This window comes from Tachyglossus aculeatus, chromosome 1 (genome assembly GCF_015852505.1).
Source record: "Tachyglossus aculeatus isolate mTacAcu1 chromosome 1, mTacAcu1.pri, whole genome shotgun sequence".
NCBI lineage: Eukaryota > Metazoa > Chordata > Mammalia > Monotremata > Tachyglossidae > Tachyglossus > Tachyglossus aculeatus.
In genome coordinates this window covers 132,907,413-132,933,367 of record NC_052066.1, presented here as the reverse complement: position 1 = coordinate 132,933,367, position 25,955 = coordinate 132,907,413, and the positions used below count along the sequence as shown (strand labels likewise).

Sequence of the window (25,955 nt, the reverse complement as noted above, 5' to 3'; positions counted from 1 at the left end):
TCTGTGACCTCAGATGAATCATTTAACTTACCTGTGTCTCATCTGCAAAATGATGCCAGTTCAACCTCCTACTTAGACTGTGTTCCCCAAGTGGTACAGGAACCATGTCAGACCTGATTAAATTGTATCTACCCCAGTGCTTAACACATAGTAAGCACTTACAAATACAACAATTATTAGTTGAGGTGGCTGAAGCAAGCTGGGTGGGCAAGACTGGTCAGGGAACAGCAGAATATAACCACGTTCATCACTCCCGCCCTCTTGGAAATTTGGACTACAAAATAGGGGCCTTTCCTTCTGAAATCCCATGTGGGAGGGGATATAATCTGCAGATCTAAAAAGGGAAATGGTGCCCTGGACTATACTGCTATACTTTCAAGCCAGATAAAGATTCTCCCAAAGGGAGAAGAATATTCCAATTTACTCCCCTCACATCCCTGCAGGAACACATAAAAGAGAAAGTTGAAGAAATAACTGAATCAGGAAAAACATGAAATACCAATTAGTTACTTTTACTCTAAAGAGCCAAAGTAACAAATTAATCGAATAGTTCTTAAGAGTGCTTAATAGAGTGACAATCTCGTAAAATAAGAAATTATTTATGGGATGCAATGAATTTTTTCATCATGGTTCTCATTCACAGATAGACTTCAGGGCCAGAGTACAACTTCTGGTGTGACTCCATTTAACATCTGTCCTGCATATGAGGAAAAATCTCTATGACATAAACAGCAGTATGTGGGTGATGAGAACAAACAGGCTAATGTGTGGAAAATTGACACGTGAAAAACACGCTGCAGCTGGACTAATTAGTGACAACCACAGTTTCAGATTTGGCCCAGTGTAAGGGGAAATATTCTAGAGCTTGACTATGCCAGGGGTATTTCTCATGAAATTTGATGGGAAAAAAGTATTGAGAGATGACAGAAAATACATTAGGACTGTTTAAAAATATAGGCAAGATTTCTAAAGCTAAAGGCTTCCCAAGAGTCTAAAACATATCAGTACCACCAGCAAATACTAAAACATGTAAGGTCTAAGCCAATTTTTTGTCCTTTTCCTCATGGAATTCAGAATGTAATATAAAGCACTATAAGTATGGAAATATACTGGTCACCATTCAAAAGTATATATAAGAAAACAGAGAATCAATAGATTAATCAGGAAAGCTAGTTATAAAAGTCCCTCTTGAAAGAGTCAACTTTGGGATTACTTGTTCATAAAGGGCACATTTTCTCTTGTTGTGATCGTTTATGAATTTAAATGCCAACAAAACCAATGGGCAAATATTTTAAATTTACAATAAGGGAAATGTCACAGAATGTGGGGAGCAGGGATATAAACATTTTTTCATATATGCTGAGAATGTAGGCAAAATGAGAAATCACGTTCTGATAAAACAGGAGGAATTTCATATTTGAAGACATGCTTTTTCACCTGAAGGAGTCAGAGGTGTGCTTGTGAAATTTTAAAATTCCAAATTTAAAACAAGAAAAACTGAAGCTAAAGCAGAAAGTCAGACTAACTAGATGGATCATCTTTCCATAACACTTGGTTCTGGTTTGGGAATTTCTCAGAATGAGGAACCATCTCTGTAGGACACATCATGTTTCCCTTGCTAACAACGGAATTAGGTTGAGGTTGGCAAAGCAAAGTTTGGGATGATTAAAGGCATATGGAATTAAGAGGGGCAGGGACTGCCCAGCTTCCATCAGTGGGAAAATTCAAACAACTCCTCTAAAAATCATTCTAAACTTCCCTCAAATTGCCTATTTTTCATTTGTTTCCACCAACACTGTAATCACACTGTGTTTCAACATCAGTGCCTTAGTAGTTCATAAAATTCCTTGCTGCCATGAGTTCAATGGCTATAGTGACTTTTAAATACCTAGAGTTGTTTCCTTGGACTTGCAGTTCAGACCAAACTCTAGATGACTCTATCACTGGAGGTAGTGAATGGCAGTAATAGTAGTAGTACTTGGTGCTGTGTACTGTGTAAGTAGGTGACTGGGAAGTATGGGAACAAAGTAACATTTTTCCTACCCAAAAAAGGCTTACGCTCTAAAAGGGGAGGCATACATAACAGTCTTTGAACATTGTGTGTGTGTGTATGTGTGTGAGTGTTATGTATTTGAGTACTATGTATAAATGTATATATTTGAGTGCTGTGTGTGTGCATGTGTGTGTGTATAATAAAAATGTAAATACATTTATTAGTTATTCAGAAAGCTGAAGAGATGATATGATATGATTCTTGGTCCTGGGAAATTAATCTGAAAAGGGTTCTTAAAAAAGGAAGGAATTTAAGGGAGGATTTGAATGTGGGGAGCTGTGATCTGTCTGGTGTGGTGAAGAAGGGAGTTTTGAGCTTGTGGAAAAGAATGAGTAACGGGACTGTGATGAAAGAGTTGAGTGATGTACAACTAGAAGGCTGACTTGTGATGAGCACAGGCAGTAGGCTGGGGAATCATTCAATCAATAGGATCTACTGAGCAGTTATTGTGAGCAAAGCATTATACTAAAATCTTGGGAATAAACAACATAGTTGATACATATAATCCCTGTCCACTAGAAGATTACAGGGAATAATAGCAGGTGAAGGAGTATATAAGGTAGGTGGGACCAGAATGTGAGGGGTTTTTTTTACTGCAAAGAGACACACAGAACCAGTAAAAAAATTTTGAGTTGGGAAGACGTGTGGGCTGAGAAGTGCTTCAGGAAGATAATCCATGCAGCAACATGCAGTGCAGGTTAGAAGGAAGAGAGGCAGGAGGCTGGAAAACCAGAAGGAGGCTAATGTGATAATCCAGCTAAGGCAAGACCAAAGCTTGTACTATGATGCTAGCAGTTTTAGTGAAAAGGAAATGGGTGGATCCAGGAGATGGTATGAAGGAAAATCCATCAGAATTTGGCAGGACATTTTACTTCAGAATTGAATAAAAGCAAAGAATTGTACACCAAGGCAGTGGCTTCTGGGATGGGCGGATGGTGGTGGTGTCAACTGAAACTGAAAAGTTGTGAGAGTGGATTTGGGAAAAAGATGCAACCTGCTTGAAATGCCAAATAACCTATTGTTATCTTTGGTTTTGGAAAATTTTATACCACAGTTGCCAAAATGGTAAACAGAAAAATAAGCATGGCCGTGTAAAACCATACTTGGAAAAATTGTGGTTGGTACGGAATACCTGCATAAGGAAAGGACGGAGAAAAAATAAAGTATATTTTCAGAAAAACTCAGAATACTGGAATGTTCTGCATAACTACGGAGCAAAGACTTTATAACAGTTCGTCAAAAAGCAGTTTACAGACAATTTTACTCTAGAAAAGCAAACTTTCTGTATCACAAGAATTTTGAGAAACTCATTTTATAGTTATCTTGTGATTATTAGAGTGAATTATCATTTATTTTGAGCATATTTTAAAGTATTACCTTATATGCACACTACATAGAAATATAGGTTCATTTAAATTAAATAATTAAGAAAAATGTCTATTTAGTCCTTTAGTATGAATCTACACTAATCTGAGACCAGAAAAATGTGTTCTAAGTTTTATTTTGAAAAACACTTCATTTTTAGGTTTATGCAACATTTGAATTCAAGTCGAGTTCATTTTTTTGCAGGGGAGTGAGATTCTGTTATCTCACCTGTCTCCAAACTACTTTTAATTGTATAATGAGGGATAGTAAATGCCATGGGAACCAGGTTTTCTATAAAAATGTAAGTTTTATGCAAGGTTGTAATAGTTTTTATTATCAAAAAAGCAAATTTACTTTATAATAAAAAAGCAAACAACTATACTCACTTTTCTTTCATGGTGTCCTCCATTTCCTTAAAGTTCTTTGACAGAGCATTTGTTTTTTCTAAAATCAAAGCCTTATCTCCAGGAAGGCCATAGGCAGACAGATCTTTGAGAAGGTTTTGTAAAACTTCAATGTCTTTTCTGTGTTCTATGAAATCACTAGTTGATTCCTATAAAATACAGATGTGTTAAAGAGCCATCATTGTAATAAATAAATAATACTTACTACCATCCAATAGTTCCACACTTGCATTTTCTTGTGGAGTTTATTAATCAATATATTGAGTGCTTAATGTATGCAAAGCACTGTATTAAACATTTGGAGGAATACAACGGAATTAATAGACATGATCCTTACTTTCAAGAACCTTGACTATCCGCCCCTCTTTCAAAGATTAAAAAAAACCAAACAACTACAGGACCTTAAACAAATTTTAAAACACAGGAGAGCTTTGCAATATTGCGTAGGGTAAAGGGAGCATTCTATAAATTCAGTGAAAACTACAGATCATTTAATTCATGACCAATATGATCCTCGTGACCCCTGTATCTTAGACAACACTTTGTCAAAGAAGTAGAGTTGCCTAATAATAAGAGCATGGGTCTGGGAACCCAGAGGGCCTGGGTTCTAGTCATCGCTCTGCCACTTGTCTGCTGTGTGACCCTGGGCCTCAGTTCCTTCATCTGCAAAATGGGGATCCAATACCAGTTCTCACTCCTTCTTAGATTGCGAGCCTCATGTGGGACCTGATTATCTTGTATCTACCCTAGTTCTTAGTACAGTGTTTGACACACAGTAACCCCTGACCAAATATCACAATTATTATTATCTTCTGTAATTTTTCCAATGCATTTTGAACTGGTGTGTGCTTTATCTTATAAATTGATAGAAAGGAATTTTACACATTACAAGGGGAAAGGTACCTGCATATACTGTGACAGTTCTGTGACATCTTTTCCTGGACCATCTGTTTCTACAAGAGCTTGAGTTTTGGTTTCTAAAAATGACAGGAGCTTCTCAGAGAGGTTCTCAAAGAGTTCTACTTTGGTCTTTAGCTCCTCCATGTTTGTGAGTTTTTCTTTATGTTTATTACTTGCTTCTGAAAACCTGACAGAGAGGTCTTTCATTTTGGCTTGCAGAGAGGATGCAGTAAGTGGATCTGTTGTTTCCATAAATTTCTTCACTTTTTCATTCATGGCATTTATACTGCTCTGGCGACCTGCGATATCTTGTTCCAACATCTGAAATGACACCCCCAATAATGCCAATCAAAACCAGTTTGAAATTGCATTTTGTGAATAAAATCACAGAGAGGTTAAAAACCACTGATTTAACATCTCAGGGTTTCCCAGATGGGTTATTCAAACCTAACAGCTGGGATTGAATTACAAGAGTAATGTCTCCCTGAGGAATTGCTTCCTCTGTCTTAGCAAGTGGGAAGAGAGAGGACCAGCTGGCTAGTTGACTGAATGAAATGGAAGAGAGTTGCTATTCAGCCAAATTGGACATGTGATGAGACCTGGGATTATCAGGGGTCCAAATGTTTAAAAGAGTGGGTGATAGAAGGGATGATGTGAGAGTCCTCTTGAATAGCTGGGTGGAGCACAGATGAGCAGGATTCTTTACAGGATTACTGCCCCCTTCATCACAGATTATAAAAGACCATGGAAATATAGCCTAGATTCTGCATTTTGCTAGACCCTACTTAAAACGAAATATCGGCCACTTCTAATTTAAGGAAATCCTCAGGTTGTTTTACTTTGTACTTAACAGTAGCAATATTTCTATTTAAAATGTGAAACAAAGTGATAATACTTACAACGTTTTTACTAATGATATCCTGAATAGCAGCAGAGTTTAAGGGCACTTGACCTTGTTCCTTCAGAGAATTTTCAACACTTTCCATCCAGTCCAACATTTCATCCAAACCATCTTGCACACTTAGGGAACGGGTTAAAGTTATCTGGAGTTTCTCATTGCGTTCATTGATAGACTTGGACAAATTATCATATCTCCCAATAACATCATCTAGTACAAACAAGCCCAAAGCAAATAAATCAGAATACACTGCCTCACTGCTTTTCTTGTGCAAAATGCATTGTGTAGACTGTCAACCTTTTCAAAAATTCAAAATGGAAAAGCATCAAAAATTTAAAAATACTCATTTTAAAATACAGCCTAGAACAAGCAGAAAATAGAGTGGGGAAAAAAATCAAACATTTTAAAAAAATAGTTAACTAAAGCTTAAAATTGCAGACTTCACTGAATTTGGAATTCAATTAGTGTGCATAGATGCACCAATACAAACAAAATTCTGAAGTTCCAATTCAGGGAATGGTGCTATTTATGCAGTAATGTTTCTTCAGTATGAAGATGTGAATGTATAAATCAAGACAGGAAACTTTTGAAATGAAGGTTGAATCTATTTATTGTAACCAATTAATAGAGGTAATTGATAACTATATAATAGACTATGCAGCAATCAATCACGTTTATTGAGCACTTACTGTGTGCAGAGCGCTGTACTAAGAGCTTGGGAGAGAACAATATAACAATCTGAAACATTCCCTGCCCACAGTAAGTTTACAGTCTCTCCATGCCCTATGTATAGGCCACCACAACATAATCGCCAAACTCTGTAGGAGTTGAGCACTTAAAACAGGGCTTTACCACAGTAAACACTCAATAAAATGTGACTGGTTGACTGGGAGCTGGGCAGAAACTGCTATAAAGGAGCTCCAACCCAGTAAGGGAGGGCCAGCAGACTAGCCACCAAAAGTCACTACAGAACAGAAAGCAGACTTCAGATCTTTAAGAATTCTCGGAGGCTGCCGTAGCTGGGCCTAAGGTCAACTATCGGGAGCAGTGAGAAGTCTGGAATCTTCCTTCTAAGGACTGTTTACTTACTTATTTTAACATTGTTGCCTTGGGTTGTTGCCAAGAGTAACCTAGATTTTCATATGCCTAAACCACTGCCTTTTATGTTCTTCAGATTGTAATTATTATGTGGATCAAATAAGTAAGCAGAAAAAAAAGAAAAATCAAGTAAAGTGTCTAAGACTGAGAGAGTTAATTCTACAAATACTGTGGGGCTAGGTGGATTACATTCAATATTTAATAAATTCATTAAACAGAAAATGGAGAGAAATCTGAAACTATACCATAAGAAATGTTCTATCAATTATCAAGGCTTTACCAGGGAATTAAAGCCTTCAGGTTTGCTTAAACGTTGGCCATTACAGATTATCTATCAGACCTGTAACTAATTCAGAAAACATCCATTTTTAGTGTCTTCATCATCCTTCTTCATGAAAGACAAGTTTTCTGCCTTTCATTGATTATTGATGGCCAATCAGTCAATACCTAGAAGTCACTGTAGCAATAATAGGTATTTATATACAAAATTAAGAATTCATACTGTATGCCCAAGTTTTTAAAATTGTTAAGGAAGAAGCAGCTTTATAATGAAGTATTTCATAAACTAAAAATCTCTTTAAGGCATAATAATGCACGTACTTAAAAAGAGTCTATTTGATTTTATGTTTGTTGAGCATCTGATTAGGGAATAATGCTTCTTTCACTTCCTTATGAAAGTCTCCAATGTCACCAAACCAAACAGAATTGGAACACATAAAAATTATTTTTATGAAAGGGTCAAACATAAACAGCAAAACCAAAATTTTCTGGATTTTTTTCCTTCAAACCAGATGGTCTTTACATATTTGGTCCTTCTAAGATTTATTATTCTGCTCCCTGGTGATTTTGATAGGAAAATGTCTAGGTGGGAATGCTAAGATTAGACCTCAGGCTCAAGATTAAGTAAATAGTGTGTCATCATACAGCAAATTTATTATCAGAAACCATAGACTGAGAGTCAACACTGAACTCTCAGGCAATGAAAGGTCATACATTTTCCTGGCTCTCTCCTTCACAGAATCTCTTATATTATGCAAGGTACCAAACAAAGCTATTTAGAAATGAAAATCCTTTGCCTTGCTGCCATCAACAAAGCTATGAAGCAATGAGAATTTGTATCTGTAATAGGTCTTTTGAAGAGAAACATAGGTTCTGTTTTGCATAAATACTGTAATTCCCGTTTAGAAACACATCAACACAATTTTTAAGATCAATCAATCAATCAATCAATCGTATTTATTGAGCGCTTACTATGTGCAGAGCACTGTACTAAGCGCTTGGGAAGTACAAATTGGCATCACATAGAGACAGTCCCTACCCAACAGTGGGCTCACAGTCTAAAAGGGGGAGACAGAGAACAGAACCAAACATACCAACAAAATAAAATAAGTAGGATAGAAATGTACAAGTAAAATAAATAAATAAATAAATAGAGTAATAAATATGTACAACCATATATACATATATACAGGTGCTGTGGGGAAGGGAAGGAGGTAAGACGGGGGGATGGAGAGGGGGACGAGGGGAGAGGAAAGAAGGGGCTCAGTCTGGGAAGGCCTCCTGGAGGAGGTGAGCTCTCAGCAGGGCCTTGAAGGGAGGAAGAGAGCTAGCTTGGCGGATGGGCAGAGGGAGGGCATTCCAGGCCCGGGGGATGACGTGGGCCGGGGGTCGATGGCGGGACAGGCGAGAGCGAGGTACAGTGAGGAGATTAGTGGTGGAGGAGCGGAGGGTGCGGGCTGGGCAGTAGAAGGAGAGAAGGGAGGTGAGGTAGGAGGGGGCGAGGTGATGGAGAGCCTTGAAGCCCAGGGTGAGGAGTTTCTGCCTGATGCGCAGATTGATCGGTAGCCATTGGAGGTTTTTGAGGAGGGGAGTAATATGTCCAGAGCGTTTCTGGACAAAGATAATCCGGGCAGCAGCATGAAGTATGGATTGAAGTGGAGAGAGACACGAGGATGGGAGATCAGAGAGAAGGCTGGTGCAGTAGTCCAGACGGGATAGGATGAGAGCTTGAATGAGCAGGGTAGCGGTTTGGATGGAGAGGAAAGGGCGGATCTTGGCAATGTTGCGGAGCTGAGACCGGCAGGTTTTGGTGACGGCTTGGATGTGAGGGGTGAATGAGAGAGCGGAGTCGAGGATGACACCGAGGTTGCGGGCTTGTGAGACGGGAAGGATGGTAGTGCCGTCAACAGAGATGGGAAAGTTAGGGAGAGGACAAGGTTTGGGAGGGAAGACAAGGAGCTCAGTCTTCGACATGTTGAGCTTTAGGTGGCGGGCGGACATCCAGATGGAGATGTCCTGAAGGCAGGAGGAGATGCGAGCCTGGAGGGAGGGGGAGAGAGCAGGGGCAGAGATGTAGATCTGGGTGTCATCAGCGTAGAGATGATAGTTGAAGCCGTGGGAGCGTTCTTTTTTTTAAGAAACAACAAAGTCAGAGCTAAAAATCCACTGAATTGGGATCAAATCATGGAATGGCTCTACTTATTTTTTGTAAAGCAAGTGTGGAGAATTAAAACTGGTGACCAAAGTCAGGGAAATGAACATCTTACCCAGCGTTTTCTGGATTTCATTTTTATCTGGCAGTAAAGGCCCCCTGGCATCGAAAAGCACTTCAGAAGCTTTTTTCAGTTTCTCTACAGCAACCTGGTGATTGGACACCTGTCCTTGAAGAACCTGCAGAGATTTTCATAATTTGAAATACGTCTCGCTAAAATTAAATATCAAACTTTCAGCACACAAGATAATCAAATGGACATGGCTGAATTTTTCGTTATTAGAAATCTAACTATATCTTACCCAAAGAGCAATAACAAGAAAAAAATAAAAAGGAGCTGAGTCAGTCATGTGGATGTGAAGCTATTCTTAAAAATACATTGTTAATGTTTTACATGTATTTTTCCCTCAACTGTTAGAGAAAGCAGCACGACCTAGTGGAGAAAGCACAGGCCTGGGAGATGGAAGACCTGGGTTCTAATCTAGTGTCTGCTACTTGTCTGTTATGTGTCCTTGGGTAAGTCACTTAACTTCTCTGTGCCTCAGTTACCTCATCTGCAAATGGGGATTAAGACTGTGAGCCCTATATGGGGCAAAGACTGTGTCTAAAGCAGTCCAATCCAATCTGTGTTCAATCTTCTCTCTAGCCCAGCATTTAATACAGAGCCTGACACATAGTATCATCATCAACAAATGCCATCTAGTTGTTTTTGATATATAGTACAAAGTAAGCACTTAACAAATACCATAAAAACTGTTTAATGCAGAAAGAATTCAAAATATTCAGAAAATAAAAGACCTGTTACAGTTTCACCTACCAGACCAAAATGTTAGATTGCCTGGCATTAACCTATATATTTAGCTCCAATCTCCCTGTTTTAGTTGCCTATTTCCTTTGGGAAATATCTATTAACACCAGTGTAATACATGGCCAAATAAACTTTAGTTCACTCTACGTCAAATTTATGAGCTTCTACATTCTTATTCATTTTTCAGAAGACACTGAAAACTTCCAAGCACTTTTTAAAAAAACAAATACATAAAAATTCCTATTGGTTTGTAATTTCTTTCCATCTTGAAAGGTTATCATAGAGAACTATATTGCCTCTCTTCAACTGGACCAGTTTTCCATTCAACATCCTTGTTAAGCACCTTAATAGCCCTCTAAATCTTTATTGGACGTAGTGCCCAATGCCTTTCAGTATTCTCAGGAGGTGTGCACTGGCAGTCACAGAGAGAACAGCCAAAGTATTCCGTCTATTAAAATCCAAAATATACCTGCATAGGATTTCAGAATCCCATTTGAGAATTTGTGGGCAAGGGACGTGACTATCAATTCTGTTTTATTGTACTCTCCCAAGCACTTAGTACAGTGCTCTGCACACCATAAGCTCAATAAATATGATTGATTAAGGATATTATGAAGTAGAACAAATTTTGATATGACTAACAGCCAAGGACTGGTTGTTATTCCCTCTAGATGTAAGCTCATTGTGGATAGGGAACATGTCTGCCAGCTCTGCTGTATTGTTCTCTTCCAAGCATTCAGTACAGTCCTATGCACATTTTTAAGTGCTTAGCAAATACCACTGATGATGATCAATGCCCTATCTCTTTTGCCCTCCATGTCCAAGCAGTCCTGTGAAATGCCTTCAAATGTACACTCTATCTTTGGAACACAAAATGGTTGCTGTTATAGGAGCAATAATAAATTCCTTCAACAGATCACGCGCATGTTCCAGGAGAAAATGATCTAATTGGCAGAGTACTGGGCAAGGAGTCAGAAAATCTACATCGTCCTTCTTCATCTGCCACAGACTGGCTCCAAGACCTGAGTCATTTGCTTTAACCCTATGATGGTGCCTACCTCTTTTCAAGGGCCATTATAAAAGTCAACATGGGCATGATTTAAAAACACCGATATGTTCATTTCCCAAGACAAGAGTCCTCCTAAGCCTCCCTGATTCTAGACTAAAGAAGGCAGAAAATGAGGAAAATTCTAAATTGTCAAAGCTGGTTTAAAAATGCAATTTTACTATTGCATTTACAATTTTGTGTGGAGACTGCCTATGTAAATTGTCCACACAGAACAATTGAGAATCAGCATGGATAGAGCCTGGGAGTCAGAAGGGCCTGGGTGCTAAGAATGTAAGCCCCATGTGGGACATGGACAGTGTGGGGTAGCCTCTGTCTACCCCAGTGCTTAGTACAGTTCCTGGCACATAGTGAGAACTTAACAAATACCTTGAAAAAACACAACAGATGGACAAGACTAAGCATCTAAACTGTCTCCCTCTGTCACCCAGCTGTATGGATATATTCATAAGACAGATAAGTCACTCCTATGGCTCTTCCTTCCCTAACTTTGTGATTTAACAATTCCTCTCCTAATCCAGGAAATATAAATGTTTCCAATTTTAGTGGGCTCCTCTTCAGTCCCCATCCTGAGAAGCCAAAAGGAGCAGTAGGGGTTGGACACCAAGGTGAGGCACAAAGAGTGAGGTACCAGCATCAGTGGGTGGCCTTCTCAGCCATTAGCGTATCAAAAAGACTATAACTGCTACTGCTGTGAAGAGCTGGAAACTCTATTCCCCTAGCCACAGTATTCTGTAGCTCCTACTGATTTTACCACTGCCATGTCTTCTAGAGAAGGAGCATTGCCTAGTGGATAGAGCACAGATTGGGGAATCAGAAGGACCTGGGTTCTAATCCTGGCTCCACCACTTGTCTGCTATATGCCATGGGCAAGTCACTTCACTTCTCTGAGCCTCAGTTCCCTCATGTATAAAATGGGGATTAAGACTGCAAGCCCCATGTGGGTCAGGGACTATGTCGAACCCGATTTGCTTATATCTACCCCAGCGCTTGGCACATGGTAAGTGCTTAACAAATACCGTAATTATTACTATTATGCTGTTTTGTGTTTTTATTGTTTAATCTTTCTTTATGGGTCTCTGCCAACTCTTTCCCCATTTTTATATTTAAATTCAGAGTCCCTGGGGAGCCAGGGACTATATATCTAACTCTCACCTACATGCTTTTTTTCCAAGTCTCTGGTACATTGCATAATATATTATTCCTACTACTTAGCAGGCAGAGGCAGCTTTTACTTCCTCTGATGCAGAACTGTGAATGGCAAAGCTCAGACCAAGAAGTTCCAAGCATGAAGGGAGCAGGACACTGGGATGAGGGAAATCCCAATCTAGAATATGGCAAGTTCTAAATTAGTGGGTCTTGAAGTCAAGAAGCTTTATAGCATAATCAAAGCTTCCCTTAATATTTTTAAACAATATTACTTCAAGTAACACCATCAAGATAACTCTATGATCACTCTAAATATCCTCAAAGGATATCACTCTTCATATTTCTTAAGAACTGAAAAAGGAACTGGCATTAATAAATCAGATTTGCACAGAGCATGCCTTTTCATATTTTCACAGTATTCATATTTGAACCATTACAGAAAGAATTGTAAAATAAATTAGACAACGAAGGTACTCAAGAAACTAGACACATTTGAAGATCCTCATAAAAAAGTGAATTTTCATCTTGCAGCTGAGGTCAGATTGTATATGCCAAGCTCCATAGAGCAGAAGCAATTTTATATGGCGGATCTGATTTTTACAAAGACATGCTTTGTTTTGCATGCATTAATCGGATTTCTAAATTCATTCTCAATTGAGTTGTCATTTTTCCCCCTGTTTGACTGTTTGGGGCTAGAGTTATCTCTCCTGTTCTCTGGCACAAATTGGATGAGTGTTCCTCTTTGCTGGAAGTGATCCATGTATTTATTGCATAAAGAAACCCCAGTGCTACTCCGCTTTGTGCTGGCTGCATAAAAGTTGATTTAATATAGGGTCTGATTCATTCAATAATAGGGAACTTAGTTTAAAACTGCACTATGTCTCCAGCTCCTTATTTTCCAGGACTCGGGAGTTCTTTATTTCCTGGATTTCTAATCTGAGTTGATGCTGACATTTTCAAGGATATGATGTTAGTATTCAATAATAGTTGCTAACCCTGAATTACCTTGAAGTACCCTTTAATGCAACAAAAAATAAAGTTTGTAGTACATTGTACTGGCCAACAAGGATTCATTGGACCCTTCTAAGGGACACTTGGAAATTTGAAACCTAGTATTTTATGGATCATGTTCATGGAAAATGGAAGAAACAAAAGGCTCAGAAGTCTAAAGGAATTATCTCAAAAGGCAACTTCCCCAAACTGCTAATCTTGAAGAAAAGTTCTGCCTTGTGTCTTTTTACTGTTGAGCTTTGAGCCTAGGAAGGATGACATCTGCATGTCTTGTAAAGTAAGAGGGGTATGGCTTATAGTAGACCCTTGGGCTATGATCTTTAGATTCTAAGACCTACTTTATTTCACATGTGATATGCTTTTGTCACTTTCCATCTGGAAAGGGATATTCTTCTAACAACTCCTTCTGCCAATTGGAAACTGAACAAAAATTTCATTCACAAGTTACCTCCGGGTGCTTTATAATCACCACCTGAAGAAGGCAAATGATTTTTCAAAATCACATTTTTCTGTTAAAACCCAATTTTGAAATTCACTTTCAATCATCACTTTCCCCATTTCCCTCTCCTAACTTGCACATTAACCCAAAGAATCTAAGTTTAAAAAACCACTGCCCCATAAATATTTCATTCATGATTACTTCTGTGGGGACTGTACGATTAATCTCCTATGAAAAGACCTACTAGAAATGACTTCTGTCTTCTGCTACCCCAGATGTGGAAATGCCATAGAGGAAAGCAAGAAAGTAGTCCTCTCCCTAGGCTCAGCAAGGGTACAGATGGTGCTAGCCAAGATCATATGCACCTTACTGATGAGTTGAGATATTTGCTTTCTCACAGCATGCTAGGAGAGCAGAACAGTGAATATGGGCTTTCAGATGAGTAGGCTCAACAATACACAAGGAGTGAGCTTGCAATGAAGATAAAGGGGTTTTGGGTTACAACTCAAGTTATCACTGGCCAGATTTGGCTAGGAGGGCACAAACTGCACAAGCCAGAGGATCATCAACATGGCCTAGCAGAAAGAACACAGGACTGGGAGTCGTAGACCTGGGTTCTTCTAATTCCACTTCCAAGATTTGTTCTGCTGTGTGACCTCGGATGAGTCACTTCACTTCTCTGTGTCTCACTTACCTCATCTGTCATATGGGGATTAAATAGCCATTCCTTCTTCTAAGTAGACAGTGAGCCCTAAGGGGAACAGGGACTGGCTCTGATCTGACTGCATTTTATCTATCCAAGTGTTTAGCAGAGTGCTTGGCCCGAAGAAAGAGCTGAACAAAGACCACAATCATTATTATCATTAGGATGTCTGCCTCCTTTCCACCTGTAGGGAAAGATCATCTCAGGGGCAGACTAAGGGAATGCTCAATCTCCCATCTGCATTCTCAAGGCTACAGTGAAATGAGATCCTAGCTCTTGCCACCTCTCTATGGTTTATTTGGTGGGGTATGTGAAAGTAGAGTTGGGGGTCTTCCTGTTATTTCAGTGGAGCTCTTTGTTCCTACAATTGGACATTAGTTTAGAGGCACCCTACTCTCACAGGGACTACACACTTTCATCTTGGTGGCTGTGGAGCAATGCTGGGAGTGATCTTCCATGACCCAGAGGTGAAGTATCGAAGGGAGACTCCACTCCACAGCCCGCTCTTCTGCTGCTCAGAGAGGAGGACTGGATACTTCCCCCAAGCAAAACTCCTTGCCATTGGCTTTAAATCTCAATTATTTAAAACTCGATTATTTGATTCCCCTTATTTCACTCATTCATTCATTCATTCAATCGTATTTATTGAGCACTTACTGTGTACACAGCACTGTACTAAGTGCTTGGGAAGTACAAGTTGGCAACATATAGAGACGGTCCCTACCCAACAGTGGGCTCACAGTCTAGAAGGGGGAGACAGAGAACAAAACAAAACATATTAACAAAATAAAATGAATAGAATAAATATGTACAAATAAAATAATCAATCAATCAACCGTATTTATTGAGCGCTTACTGTGTGCAGAGCACTGTACTAAGCGCTTGGGAAGCACAAATCGGCAACACATAGAGACAGTCCCTACCCAACAGCGGGATCACAGTCTAGAAGGGGGAGACAGAGAACAAAACCAAACATACTAACAAAATAAAATAGACTAGATATGTACAAGATAAATAAATAAATAGAGTAATAAATATGTACAAACATATACACATATATACAGGTGCTGTGGGGAAGGGAAGGAGGTAAGATGGGGGGATGGAGAGGGGGATGAGCGGGAGAGGAAGGAAGAAGGAAAATAAATAGAGTAATAAATACATATAAACATATACACAGGTGCTGTGGGGAGGGGAAGGAGGTAAGGTGGGGGGATGGAGAGAGGGAGGAGGGGGGAAGGAAGGAGGGGGCTCAGTCTGGGAAGGCCTCCTGGATGAGGTGAGCTCTCAGTAGGGCCTTGAAGGGAGGAAGAGAGCTAGCTTGGCGGAGGTGCGGAGGGAGGATAATAATTATGGCATTTGTTAAGTGCTTACTATGTGCCAAGCACTGTTCTAAGCGATGGGATAAATACAAGGTAATCAGGTTGCCCCACATGGGGCTCACAGTCTCAATCACCATTTTACAGATTAGGTAACTGAGGCACAGAGAAGTTAAGTGACTTGCCTAAGGTCACACAGCAGACAAGTAGCAGAGCTGGGATTAGAACCCATGACCTCTGACTACCAAGCCCGGGATCTTGCCACTAACCCATGAACCACCCTGTCAAGGCACTGTCAGATTTATACAATCTGTTCTCCCACTACAGCTCAAGTAGCACTCACTGCCTTGTTCTCTTCTCATCTCTCCCACTGCTGAACTCTTGCTAACACCCTTCCCATTGCCTGGAACTCCAGACCCCTTCATAACTGAGAGACCACAGTTCTCCCCATCTTCAAAGTTGCTCTGAAATTATATCTCCTCCAGGAGGCCTTCCACAAATAACCTCTAATCTCCCCATGACCACTTCAGCCCTTCCTGTCTAAGCACTCAAGAAGTCATAACTGCACCTTACCCCCACCCCACCCCATGCCAGCATTTGTGTACCTAAGTCATATATTCTTTTACTTAAAATTAGAATATATAAGTGCCTACTGTCTCCACTAGATTATAAAATCCTTGAGAACAGGGAAAATGTATACCAAACAAATGCTATAAATTGATTGTCCTTAATGTGAGAATTTATAAAGTGTGTATCAATTAATCAATCAATTGCATTTATTAAGCACTTACCGTTTGCAGAGTACAACACAAAAGAGTTGGTAGGTATGTTCTCTACTCACAATGAGCTTAAAGTCTAGAAGGGGAGACTGCCAATACTGTTAATGAAAATAAATAAAAATACAGGTATGAAGTAGTAAGGCCAAGGGGAAATAGCATGGGCCTGATAGTCAGAGGACCTGGATTCTAACACGGCTCTGCCACCGTTCTGCTGTAGGAACAAGGACAAATATGCCTCAATTTCCTCATCTGTAAAATGGGAATCTTATCCTACAGTTCTACTTGGACTATGAGCCCCATGTGGGACAGGGGCTATGTTCAACCTGATTATCTTCCATCTGCCCCAGCACTTAGTGCTTGGCACATAGTAAGTGTACACACATGTACCAGAACTATAACTATAATATGTACATATGTGTGTCCATGTGTCATACTAATTAGACTCCCCTTTTCAATTATGAGTCTTTCGTTTCTTTTACCTTCGTCTCCTCCAGTTGCCGCTGGAGATTTTTGGGATCTACAGCAATGGGCTCGGAGAGGTGTTTCTTTACAGCTACTTCAGAGGCCTGGAGTCCCGACAGAAGTCCAGATGAGGCATCTTCATAGTGTTGATATTTATCCACTAGGTCTTTGAGATTATTTCCAAGGATGCTACACTAAATTTTCAGAAAGGGGAAAAAAAGTAAATTATAAAGCCACTTTTGCCTACATGTCAAAGCAACAGTTGAAAAATAAAGAAATTGGTTATATAGCTTTCAAGGGTTCATACAGTTATTAGTCAAAGTAAGTTAGGCCCCTCCTCCTAGAAACACAGCATGGCCTAGTGTAAAGAGCATTCATTCATTTCATTCATTCAACTGTATTTATTGAGCACTTACTGTGTGCAGAGCACTGTACTAAGTGCTTGGAAAATACAATTTAGCAATAAAGGGAGACAATCCCTGCCCGCAACTGGCTTACAGTCTGGAAGGGCTTACAGTCTACAGGATTCAGGGGATCTCGGTTCTGATCCTGCATGCTGCACGCTAAGTGACCTTGGGCAACTTCTGTGTGGCTCAGTTTCCTCCACTGTAAAATGGGGATTAAGTACCTGCTCTCCCTGCCCCTTGGACTGTGAGCTCTGTAGAGGACAAGGATTACCTTGTCCTCCTGATTACCTGTCCATCCTGATTACCTTGTATGTATCCCAGAGCTTAGTACAGTGCTTAGCATATAGTAGGCACTTAACAATTTTTCTTCTTCTAATTATAATAATTATTTTTTGTCCTTACCTTAGAGGAGTAAAATCACTCAAAAAGATAGCAGCCAAAGGCTCTTTTGTGTTTTAATCACCCTAGACAGCAAAAGGATCAGTAAAGTGAAAACACCTGAGAGTTGCATATTGGCCTCTCCCACAGAATCAAAACATTTCTACTGGGTTACGTAGGATGAGTGTCTGGCTCATTTATTATCTGTTTCTGTGTTATTATGATGCCCTTATGTGCTGCCAAAGCCACATACATCAAGAAAGCAGCCGCCCATGTCAGCTGGCAGTGCATGTGGCTGAGGTTTGTGCTCCAATTGGGACCAGTATATTGGGCATTCTTTGAACTCTGAAGTGGTTCTGGTCCCATTAAGTCTAGGGGCCTAGGGTAGACCTCATCAAATCTCTTCTCCAGTTCAGAGCCTCTTGGGGAGCCAGAGGGAGAAAGGTGTGGGGATGATGAGTTTGATCCCAGAGGATCCACATCATTTAAGCGAGCTTACATTAGGCCTCTTAGATTGTCAAATACGCTGCTGATACTTCATGACACCTTTTCAAACTTTGCAGGGAGAGCACTAAACCAAATAATCTGAGGAGTTTGGAGGGAAAGAAGAACATCTTTGTTGTTTTCAGATAGAGTTGCTTGGTGGGGAAAGAGGGATTAACATTCCAAATGATCTGAAACGAAAAATCTGAGCACACTTAAAAGTTGAAAGTTGTAAGGGTCAGAAGGCAGGAACTAGGGCTAGCCAAGACCTTGAAAGCTGGGAAAATGTGTAACCAGACTTGTTAAATAGGTTATTTCATTCTGAGAGTACAGGTTTCCTTAGGCTTCTTAAGTACCCATTAGCAGGGTATAAGCAGAGTGGCCTTGTGAAAGAGCACAGCCCTGGGGGTCAAAGGATCTGGGTTCTAATCCTGCCTCTGCCATTTGCCTGCTGTGTGACCTTGGACAAGTCATTTAATTTCTCTAGGCCTCATTTCCCTCATCTGCAAAATGGGGATCTAATACCTGTGTTCTCTTCTACTTAGACTGTGAGCCCCATGTGGGAGCTGATTATATTGTATCTACCCCAGCGCTTAGTACAGTGCTTGGCACATACTAAGTACTTAACAAAAACTATTATTATTAGCAGTAGTAACAGAGGACACATCTCCAGAAGTATTTTCAAAATGTGAAGCAGCATGCCATAGTGGATACAGCATGGGGCTGGGAGTCAAAAGGTCATGGATTCTAATCCCGACCCCACCTCTTGTCTACTGTGTGACCTCGGGCAAGTCACTTCACCCCTCTGTGTCTCAGTTACCTCATCTGTAAAATGGAGATTGCGATTGTGAGCCCTGTGTGGGACAGGGACTGTGTCCAACCCTATTTGCTTATAACCCCCCCCCCCCCCCCCCCCCCCCCAGTGCTTAGTACACGGTAAGCACTTAACAAATTTCATTATTATTATTACTACTACTACTACTAATAAAATGTGATAATTTTCTTTGTCAGGATGCATGAAAGACTGGAAAACGTCACTGTTCATAGTATGTTTGAAAATTACACAGGGAGAGCATTTTTACAAAAGAAACGTATCTAAGGAATCAAAGAGAATTTTCCATTACAAAAATTGTAAGTCTCGGAGCATTCCTTTCCCTTTTCCTCGATCCGTCATCTCCACCTACTGGTCATAACGTGAAATAGCATTTCTGGTTTGTGAAGGCTTGGAAATCTCATTGTGAATTCAGTACTCTCTTATGAATTTGATTAAAATGACTCAGGAAAAGAGTAAAATAGAACATCTTCCATCCTCTGGTGGTACCAACATAAAAAAAATTGTATTTCTTAAAACCTGGAGCCTAGTGTTTCTGACAAACACACACATTTTCCGTTACAAGTTAGGAAAAAAATTACCTTACTGTAGAGAGATTTGAAACGCTCTGTTGCATTATCCAGCTTACTCTGCACTTCTTTATACGTGGCAGAAGTGTCAATGGTATCCTTGTCACCCTGTACACCATCTCTTTTGCTGCAAGATTTGGCTGCTTCTAGCACTCGGTGTCCAGAGATTGTAATGTATCTTAAATCACCTTTGTGGGAAATCACATCTTCAGAAAAACTCTTTTGCCTCTTCAGCTTGATCATTATACCACTAAGGTCATCTGCACCAGCTTCTAGGTTTTCCAGTTCTTGTTCTGACTGCTGTAGCCAGCTTTCAAATTCACCATAATCGGTATCAAACTTCTCTAGTTCTTCCTGCAGAGAGTGGGTTAACTTCATTTTCCTTTCTGACTCAGCTAAGGCCGTTTCATATTGAACCTTTAGCTCCTTCATGTTTCGCTGAAGCTTCTCTTTTTCTTCAGGAGAAAGATAGTGGCCCTGCTTTTCAAGCAATGCTTGTGCGGACTGAGTGGCTATGATAACAGCCTGATGCTGAGAAACTATCTTCTCATGTTGAGCCTATTGGAAAAAAACAAAGAAATAGGCACTCATTTCCCCCCAAATAGTAAAGCCATCCTGAACCATAAAAACATCCCATTATCTGTTGGCATTTCCTAAAATCAACTTGAAAATGTTGCCTTATGCAGTAATTGTTTTGTTGCTCCCACTTTCAAATATCTGTAACTTTATAGTCAACAAATATGGACGCTGGACAACTATCATTATTAATGGCCATTCTATTAGAAGCCCCCTATTTCATCACAGTGAGTGCTTAATAAATACGACAATGAATGGTGAGTACTTCTCTAGCACACTATCCCTAGATAGGCATACAAGATAGCAAACAAGTGGCAGAGCTAGGATTAGAATCCACGTCCTATGACTTGGACTATGCTTAGTCCCCGCTAGGCAACACTGCTTCTCATAGCTTTCTCAGGTGTTTAGAATAATGTTTTGTACAAAGTGACTGCTTAAGAAATGTTACTTTTTGTGGGCTTTACCAAGATCTTCTCAATCTTGGGAAATACACCATATAATGTTCTGATAAATGAAGCATTTTTGGTGCCTCTATCCCTGACCTTTCTTGTCTCCATTTTCCTTTCATGTGAGAAGGTAAACATCGAGTGGAGGAGAACAAGGAGAATTACAGACAGAAAAGCAGCATGGTCTAGTGGGAAGAGCACGGGTTTAAGAGTCAGTTCTGACTCTGTCCTGAGCTCTAATTCAAGCTCTGCCAATCTCCTGGTGAGTGACCTTGGGCATATCACTTAACTTCTCGGTGCCTCAGTTGCCTCATCTGTAAAATGGGGATTGAATTCCTGTTCTTCTTTCTACTTGGACTGTGAGCTCCATGCGGGACAGGGACTGTGTGGCACCTGATTGACTTGTAAAAATGATAATAATGGCATTTGTTAAGCACTTACTATGTGCGAAGCACTGTTCTAAGTGCTGGGGTGGATGCAAGGTGATCAAGTTGTCCCACGTGGGGCTCACAGTCTTAATCTCCATTTTACAGATAAGGTAACTGAGGCACATAGAAGTTAAGTGACTTGCCCAAAGTCACATAGCTGACAAGCGGCGGAGTGGGATTAGAACCCATGACTTCTGACTCCCAAGCCTGTGCTCTTTCCACTGAGCCAAGCTGTGTCTCTTCCTTGTACCTGCCCAAGCTTTAGAACAGTGCTTGACAAACAGCAAGGGCTATTGAAATTGAAAATTGAAATTGAAAATTGTGCTATAAATGGGTAAGAAGCAAAAAAATGAAGAAGTAATAATTGGGAGAAATAACGTATTCAGCTCATAAGCAAATGCATTTGCTTTTTTCTAAGCAAATATACCCATAACTCTTCTGAGACTTTAAATATGGATCTCAGCAACTTCCTCAATAATGCCATATAAGAATTTTTCACATCTTTACGTGAAAGTTTTGAAAATCCATACAAAGTCAAAAGCACTGTAGCAGCCCATTTACAAATTGCGCTGAGATTCTTTAAGGGGCCTAATTTGCCAAAATTCATCAAAGTCACAGCAGGTTCACTCTATTTTTAAATTTGAAAACTCTTTCAACTGATTTTACTGCTGTTGGGGCCTACTTGAGATTACTCGGCTTAATGAAAATTTGTCCTTTCCATTATCAGAAGCAATCATGACACGTTCCAGACCCCCTGGAAGATTCTCTATTGCCTATATCTCCTACTCCATTTCCCCCATGTGGATAAGAAGGGAAAAAGTAGGGAGTGGTATATGTGGTTCAGTCATATTTTCATTATGCCTTCTTTAAGCCCTCCTAAATGTCTTACAATGTGAGAAATTTAGATGGGACTCTAACAAAGAACTTTATGATGTAAAGAAATATTACAAACCTTAAGGAACCAAAAGATTTTACACAAATTTAGAGAGGATAACAGTTTAAGAGGTGAGTTAATGAGAAATGTGATTATTTTTGTAAGGCATACTGCAGTGTATGACCACTTTGCTCTAAGTGAAACAGAAATGTAGGGGTTCAGTCACCCTTCATTCATTCATTGATTAAATTGTATTTAACTGCTTACTGTGTGTGGAGCACTGTACTAGGCAATTGGGAGAATACAATGGAACAATAAACAGACACATTCCCTGCCCACAACTAGCTTACAGACTAGAAGGAGTTTAGAAAATTGTCCGTTAGTGACACCTAGTTCTCCCCATTTATCTTACATGCTGTAAACTCAAATACAGAGAGAAGCATATACAGAGAAGCAGCATAACCTAGAGGATAGAACATAGTCCTGGAAGTCAGAAGAACCTTGCTTCTAACCCAACTCCACAACTTGTCTGCCATTTGACCTTAGGCAAGTCACTTCACTTCTCTGTGCCTCAGTTAACTCATCTGCAAAATGGAGATTAAGACTGTGAACCTTATGTGGGACAGGGACTCTCCCCTACCCAATTTACTTATATCCATCCCAATACTTAGCACAGTGCCTGGCACACAGTAAGCACTTAATAAATACCACAATTATTATTACAGATATCCTGAACCCCGAAAATAATGAAACTACAATTTTGTCTTGTTTGTCTATCTGTGCCATAGCAAAGAAGATTGTAATATATCTTAGTCTAGGAAAAAAAAGGAGTAAATATAATTTGCACTATCTGGCCATATTAGTCTACTCACCTTGACTTTCTGGTACTGCTGATTTAAATTTTTCTCTGAGGTTTTGAATTCTCCACCATCAGATTCAGTCTGTTGCTGAAATTCCAATAGGTTGCCATTAACTTCATCTTCTTCTCCAATCACAGACTTGATATCGCCTTCTTGATAGTGGGTCCCATTCTGTTCAATTGGCTGTTTACATTTCTTCCCTGCTCTTTCAGCATCCTTATCCACATTTGATAACCAGTCCAAAAGATCTTCTATTTTGTTTTTGCTCTCTTCCAGCTGTTCTACCGCTGCAACCTGGGCAATGGAAATTGGTAGTTGGAATTCTGAGTATTTTTCTAGGCATTAGTCTGAAATGCTTTTAATGTAAATATTTTGACTAGTCTGACAACATAAAGGTCAAACAAGAATGCTAAACACTAACTGTAAATGAACATTTTGTGATCACAATTTATTTTTAGAACCCAGAGGCAGGTGCTTTGAAATATACTGAAATAAGACACCCTAAGTCTTCATAATTTCTAACAGTATAATATTAGTAATTTCTCCAAGATCCAGTATATAGTGTCACACATACCAGCACTGTCGTCATTTCAAAGGGATAACACGGGAGCCCCAGACTTGAGGCATCAGGACCAAAAACCCAAAGATAGGAATTTATTACGGTGTACTGCACCACTCTCACTCACTTAACCCTGCAAGCTATGGGGCAGTTATGGTCCCACTGGGGCCCAGAGGGCAATAAGCAAATAGGCAAGCAAGGCTGTGGCTCACTGTGAAGTGCATGGGCAGTCTCTGCCCAAGTTATCCAGCTCCTCACAGAACAGGGACTAGATTCCTGATTAGCAGCCCAATGCTACATTCACAGGATGTAGCACTTATGTATATATCTGTTGTTTTATTTATATTAATGTCTGTTTATTTGTACTGTCTGTCTGTCTCCCCCCTTAGACTGTGAGTTTGTCGTGGGCAGGGATTGTCAGTCTTTATTGCTGCACTGTAGTTTCCCAAGTGCTTAGTATAGTGCTCTGTACACAGTAAGTGCTTAATAAATACAATTGAATTGAATGAAAAAATGAATGAGAAAGCAAGGGAGTCCTCTCCCTGACTCTCCCATTACTGTGGACAGCACTACCATCCTTCCCGTCTCACAAGCCTGCAACCTTGGTGTCATCCTTGACTTGAGAAAGCTCATCGGATTTATACCTCATTTGCAAACTAAGCCCAGGAAAGCTTATGAGAAGCAGCATGGAGTAGTAGTAATAATAATAATAATAATGGTATTTATTAAGCACTTACTATGTGCAAAGCACTGTTCTAAACGCTAGGGGAATACAAGGTGATCAAGTTGTCCCACGTGGGGCTCACAGTCTTCATCCCCATTTTATAGATGAGGGAACTGAGGCCCAGAGAAGTTAAATGACTTGCCCAAAGTCACACAGTGGAAATTGGCAGAGCCGGGATTTGAACTCCTGACCTCTGACTACAAAGCCTGGGCTCTTTCCCCTGAGCCATGCTGCTTCTCCGTAGTGGATAGAGTAGTGGATAGACCACAGGCCTGGGAGTCAGAGGGTCATGGGTGTTCATGGGTTCTAATCCTGGCTCCACCACTTGTCTGCTCTGTGATCCCGGGCAAGTCATTTCACTTCTTTGTGCCTCAGTTACCTCATCTGTAAAATGAGAAATGAAACTGTGAGCCCCATGTGGGCTTTTAGACTGTGAGCCCACTGTTGGGTAGGGACTGTCTCTATATGTTGCCACCTTGTACTTCCCAAGCACTTAGTACAGTGCTCTGCACACAGTAAGTGCTCAATAAATACGATTGATTGATTGATTGATGTGGGGCAGGCACTGTATCCAACCCAATTTACTTGTATCCATTCCAGTGCTTAGTATAGTGCCTGGCACACAGTAAACACTTAATAAAATATCACAATAATTATCGTTATTATTATTATTATGTTACTTTTGCAAAGCTTCTTACTTATGTGATTACCCACCCAGGCGTCTATTTTATTTGACACAGGATACTATCATAACTAACATAAAACAAAATGTCATTGTCAGAGGTCCTATTACTGTAGTTGTTTTGCCCTCTAGTAGTTTTTCCAGGGGTTGGCTCGGCTAACTTCCCTCCCCAGGATGGATCCAGGTTCTCAGGCTTTGGTTCTCCTACCTCCCAGTTCTCCTCTTCCTCGCTGCTTCCCCCCTCCAGTTCCTGTCCCTCTGCCTCCCACAGGCCTTGTCTCTTCGAGCCCAACACAAGCCAATCACATCTGGCTGTTCCAAGCCAGACGGGTGAAAACTTCTACAGTGTGAGTTAGTTAAATACAATGCAGGTGAACAGTGCTCAACTGCTCACTCTCCAACAGTTCCTTCCCCTCTGCCTTCAAACATGTCGTCTCCCCCATCCTAAAAAAAACTCTCCCTTGACCCCACTGCCCCATCTAGTAATTGCCCCATCTCCCTCTTACCCTTCCTTTCCAAACTCCTGGAGCAAATCATCTATACTCGCTGCCTCGAATTCCTCTCCTCCAACTCTCTCCTGGACTCCCTCCAATCTGGCTTCCATCCCCTCCACTCCACTGAAACTGCTCTCTCAAAGGTCACCACTGACCTTCTTGCCAAATCCAATGGTTCCTACTCTATTCTAATCCTCCTCTACCTCTCAGCTGCCTTTGACACTGTCGACCATCCCCTTCTCTTCAAAACGTTATCCAAGCTTGGCTTCACAAGACTCTGTCCTCTCCTGTTTTTTCTCATCTCTCTGACCATTCATTCTCAGTCTACTTCATGGGCTCCTCCTCCCCCTCCCATCCCCTAGCTGTAGGGGGTCCTCAAGGGTCAGTTCTTGGTCCCCTTCTGTTCTCCATCTATACTCACTCCCTTGGTGAACTCATTTGCTCCCATGGCTTCAACTATCATCTCTACATGGATGATACCCCAATTTATTCTCCTCTCCTGTTCTCTCTCCCTCCCTCCAGGCTTGCATTTCCTCCTGCCTTCAGGGCATCTTCACCTGGATGTCCTCCCACCACCTAATACTCAACATGTCCAAGACTGAGCTCCTTATCTTCCCTCCCAAACCCTGTCCTCTCCCTGACTCTCCCATTACTGTGGACAGCACTACCATCCTTCCCGTCTCACAAGCCTGCAACCTTGG

General features: G+C 40.5%; 1 protein-coding gene across 23 annotated transcripts in view; it reads right to left on the bottom strand.

Annotated features, from left to right (window-relative positions):
- Positions 1 to 25,955, bottom strand: part of DST (dystonin) — a 520,502-nt gene that overhangs the window by 136,447 nt on the left and 358,100 nt on the right. For all 23 annotated transcript variants that reach the window (XM_038771967.1, XM_038770518.1, XM_038770592.1 and 20 more), the window contains 7 exons: positions 22,808 to 23,089; positions 19,624 to 20,169; positions 16,960 to 17,136; positions 9,265 to 9,388; positions 5,622 to 5,830; positions 4,726 to 5,043; positions 3,805 to 3,971 (listed from right to left, as the gene is read on the bottom strand). In XM_038771967.1, the coding sequence (XP_038627895.1) occupies positions 3,805 to 3,971; positions 4,726 to 5,043; positions 5,622 to 5,830; positions 9,265 to 9,388; positions 16,960 to 17,136; positions 19,624 to 20,169; positions 22,808 to 23,089 (1,823 nt within the window). The remainder of the gene's footprint in view (positions 1 to 3,804; positions 3,972 to 4,725; positions 5,044 to 5,621; positions 5,831 to 9,264; positions 9,389 to 16,959; positions 17,137 to 19,623; positions 20,170 to 22,807; positions 23,090 to 25,955) is intronic.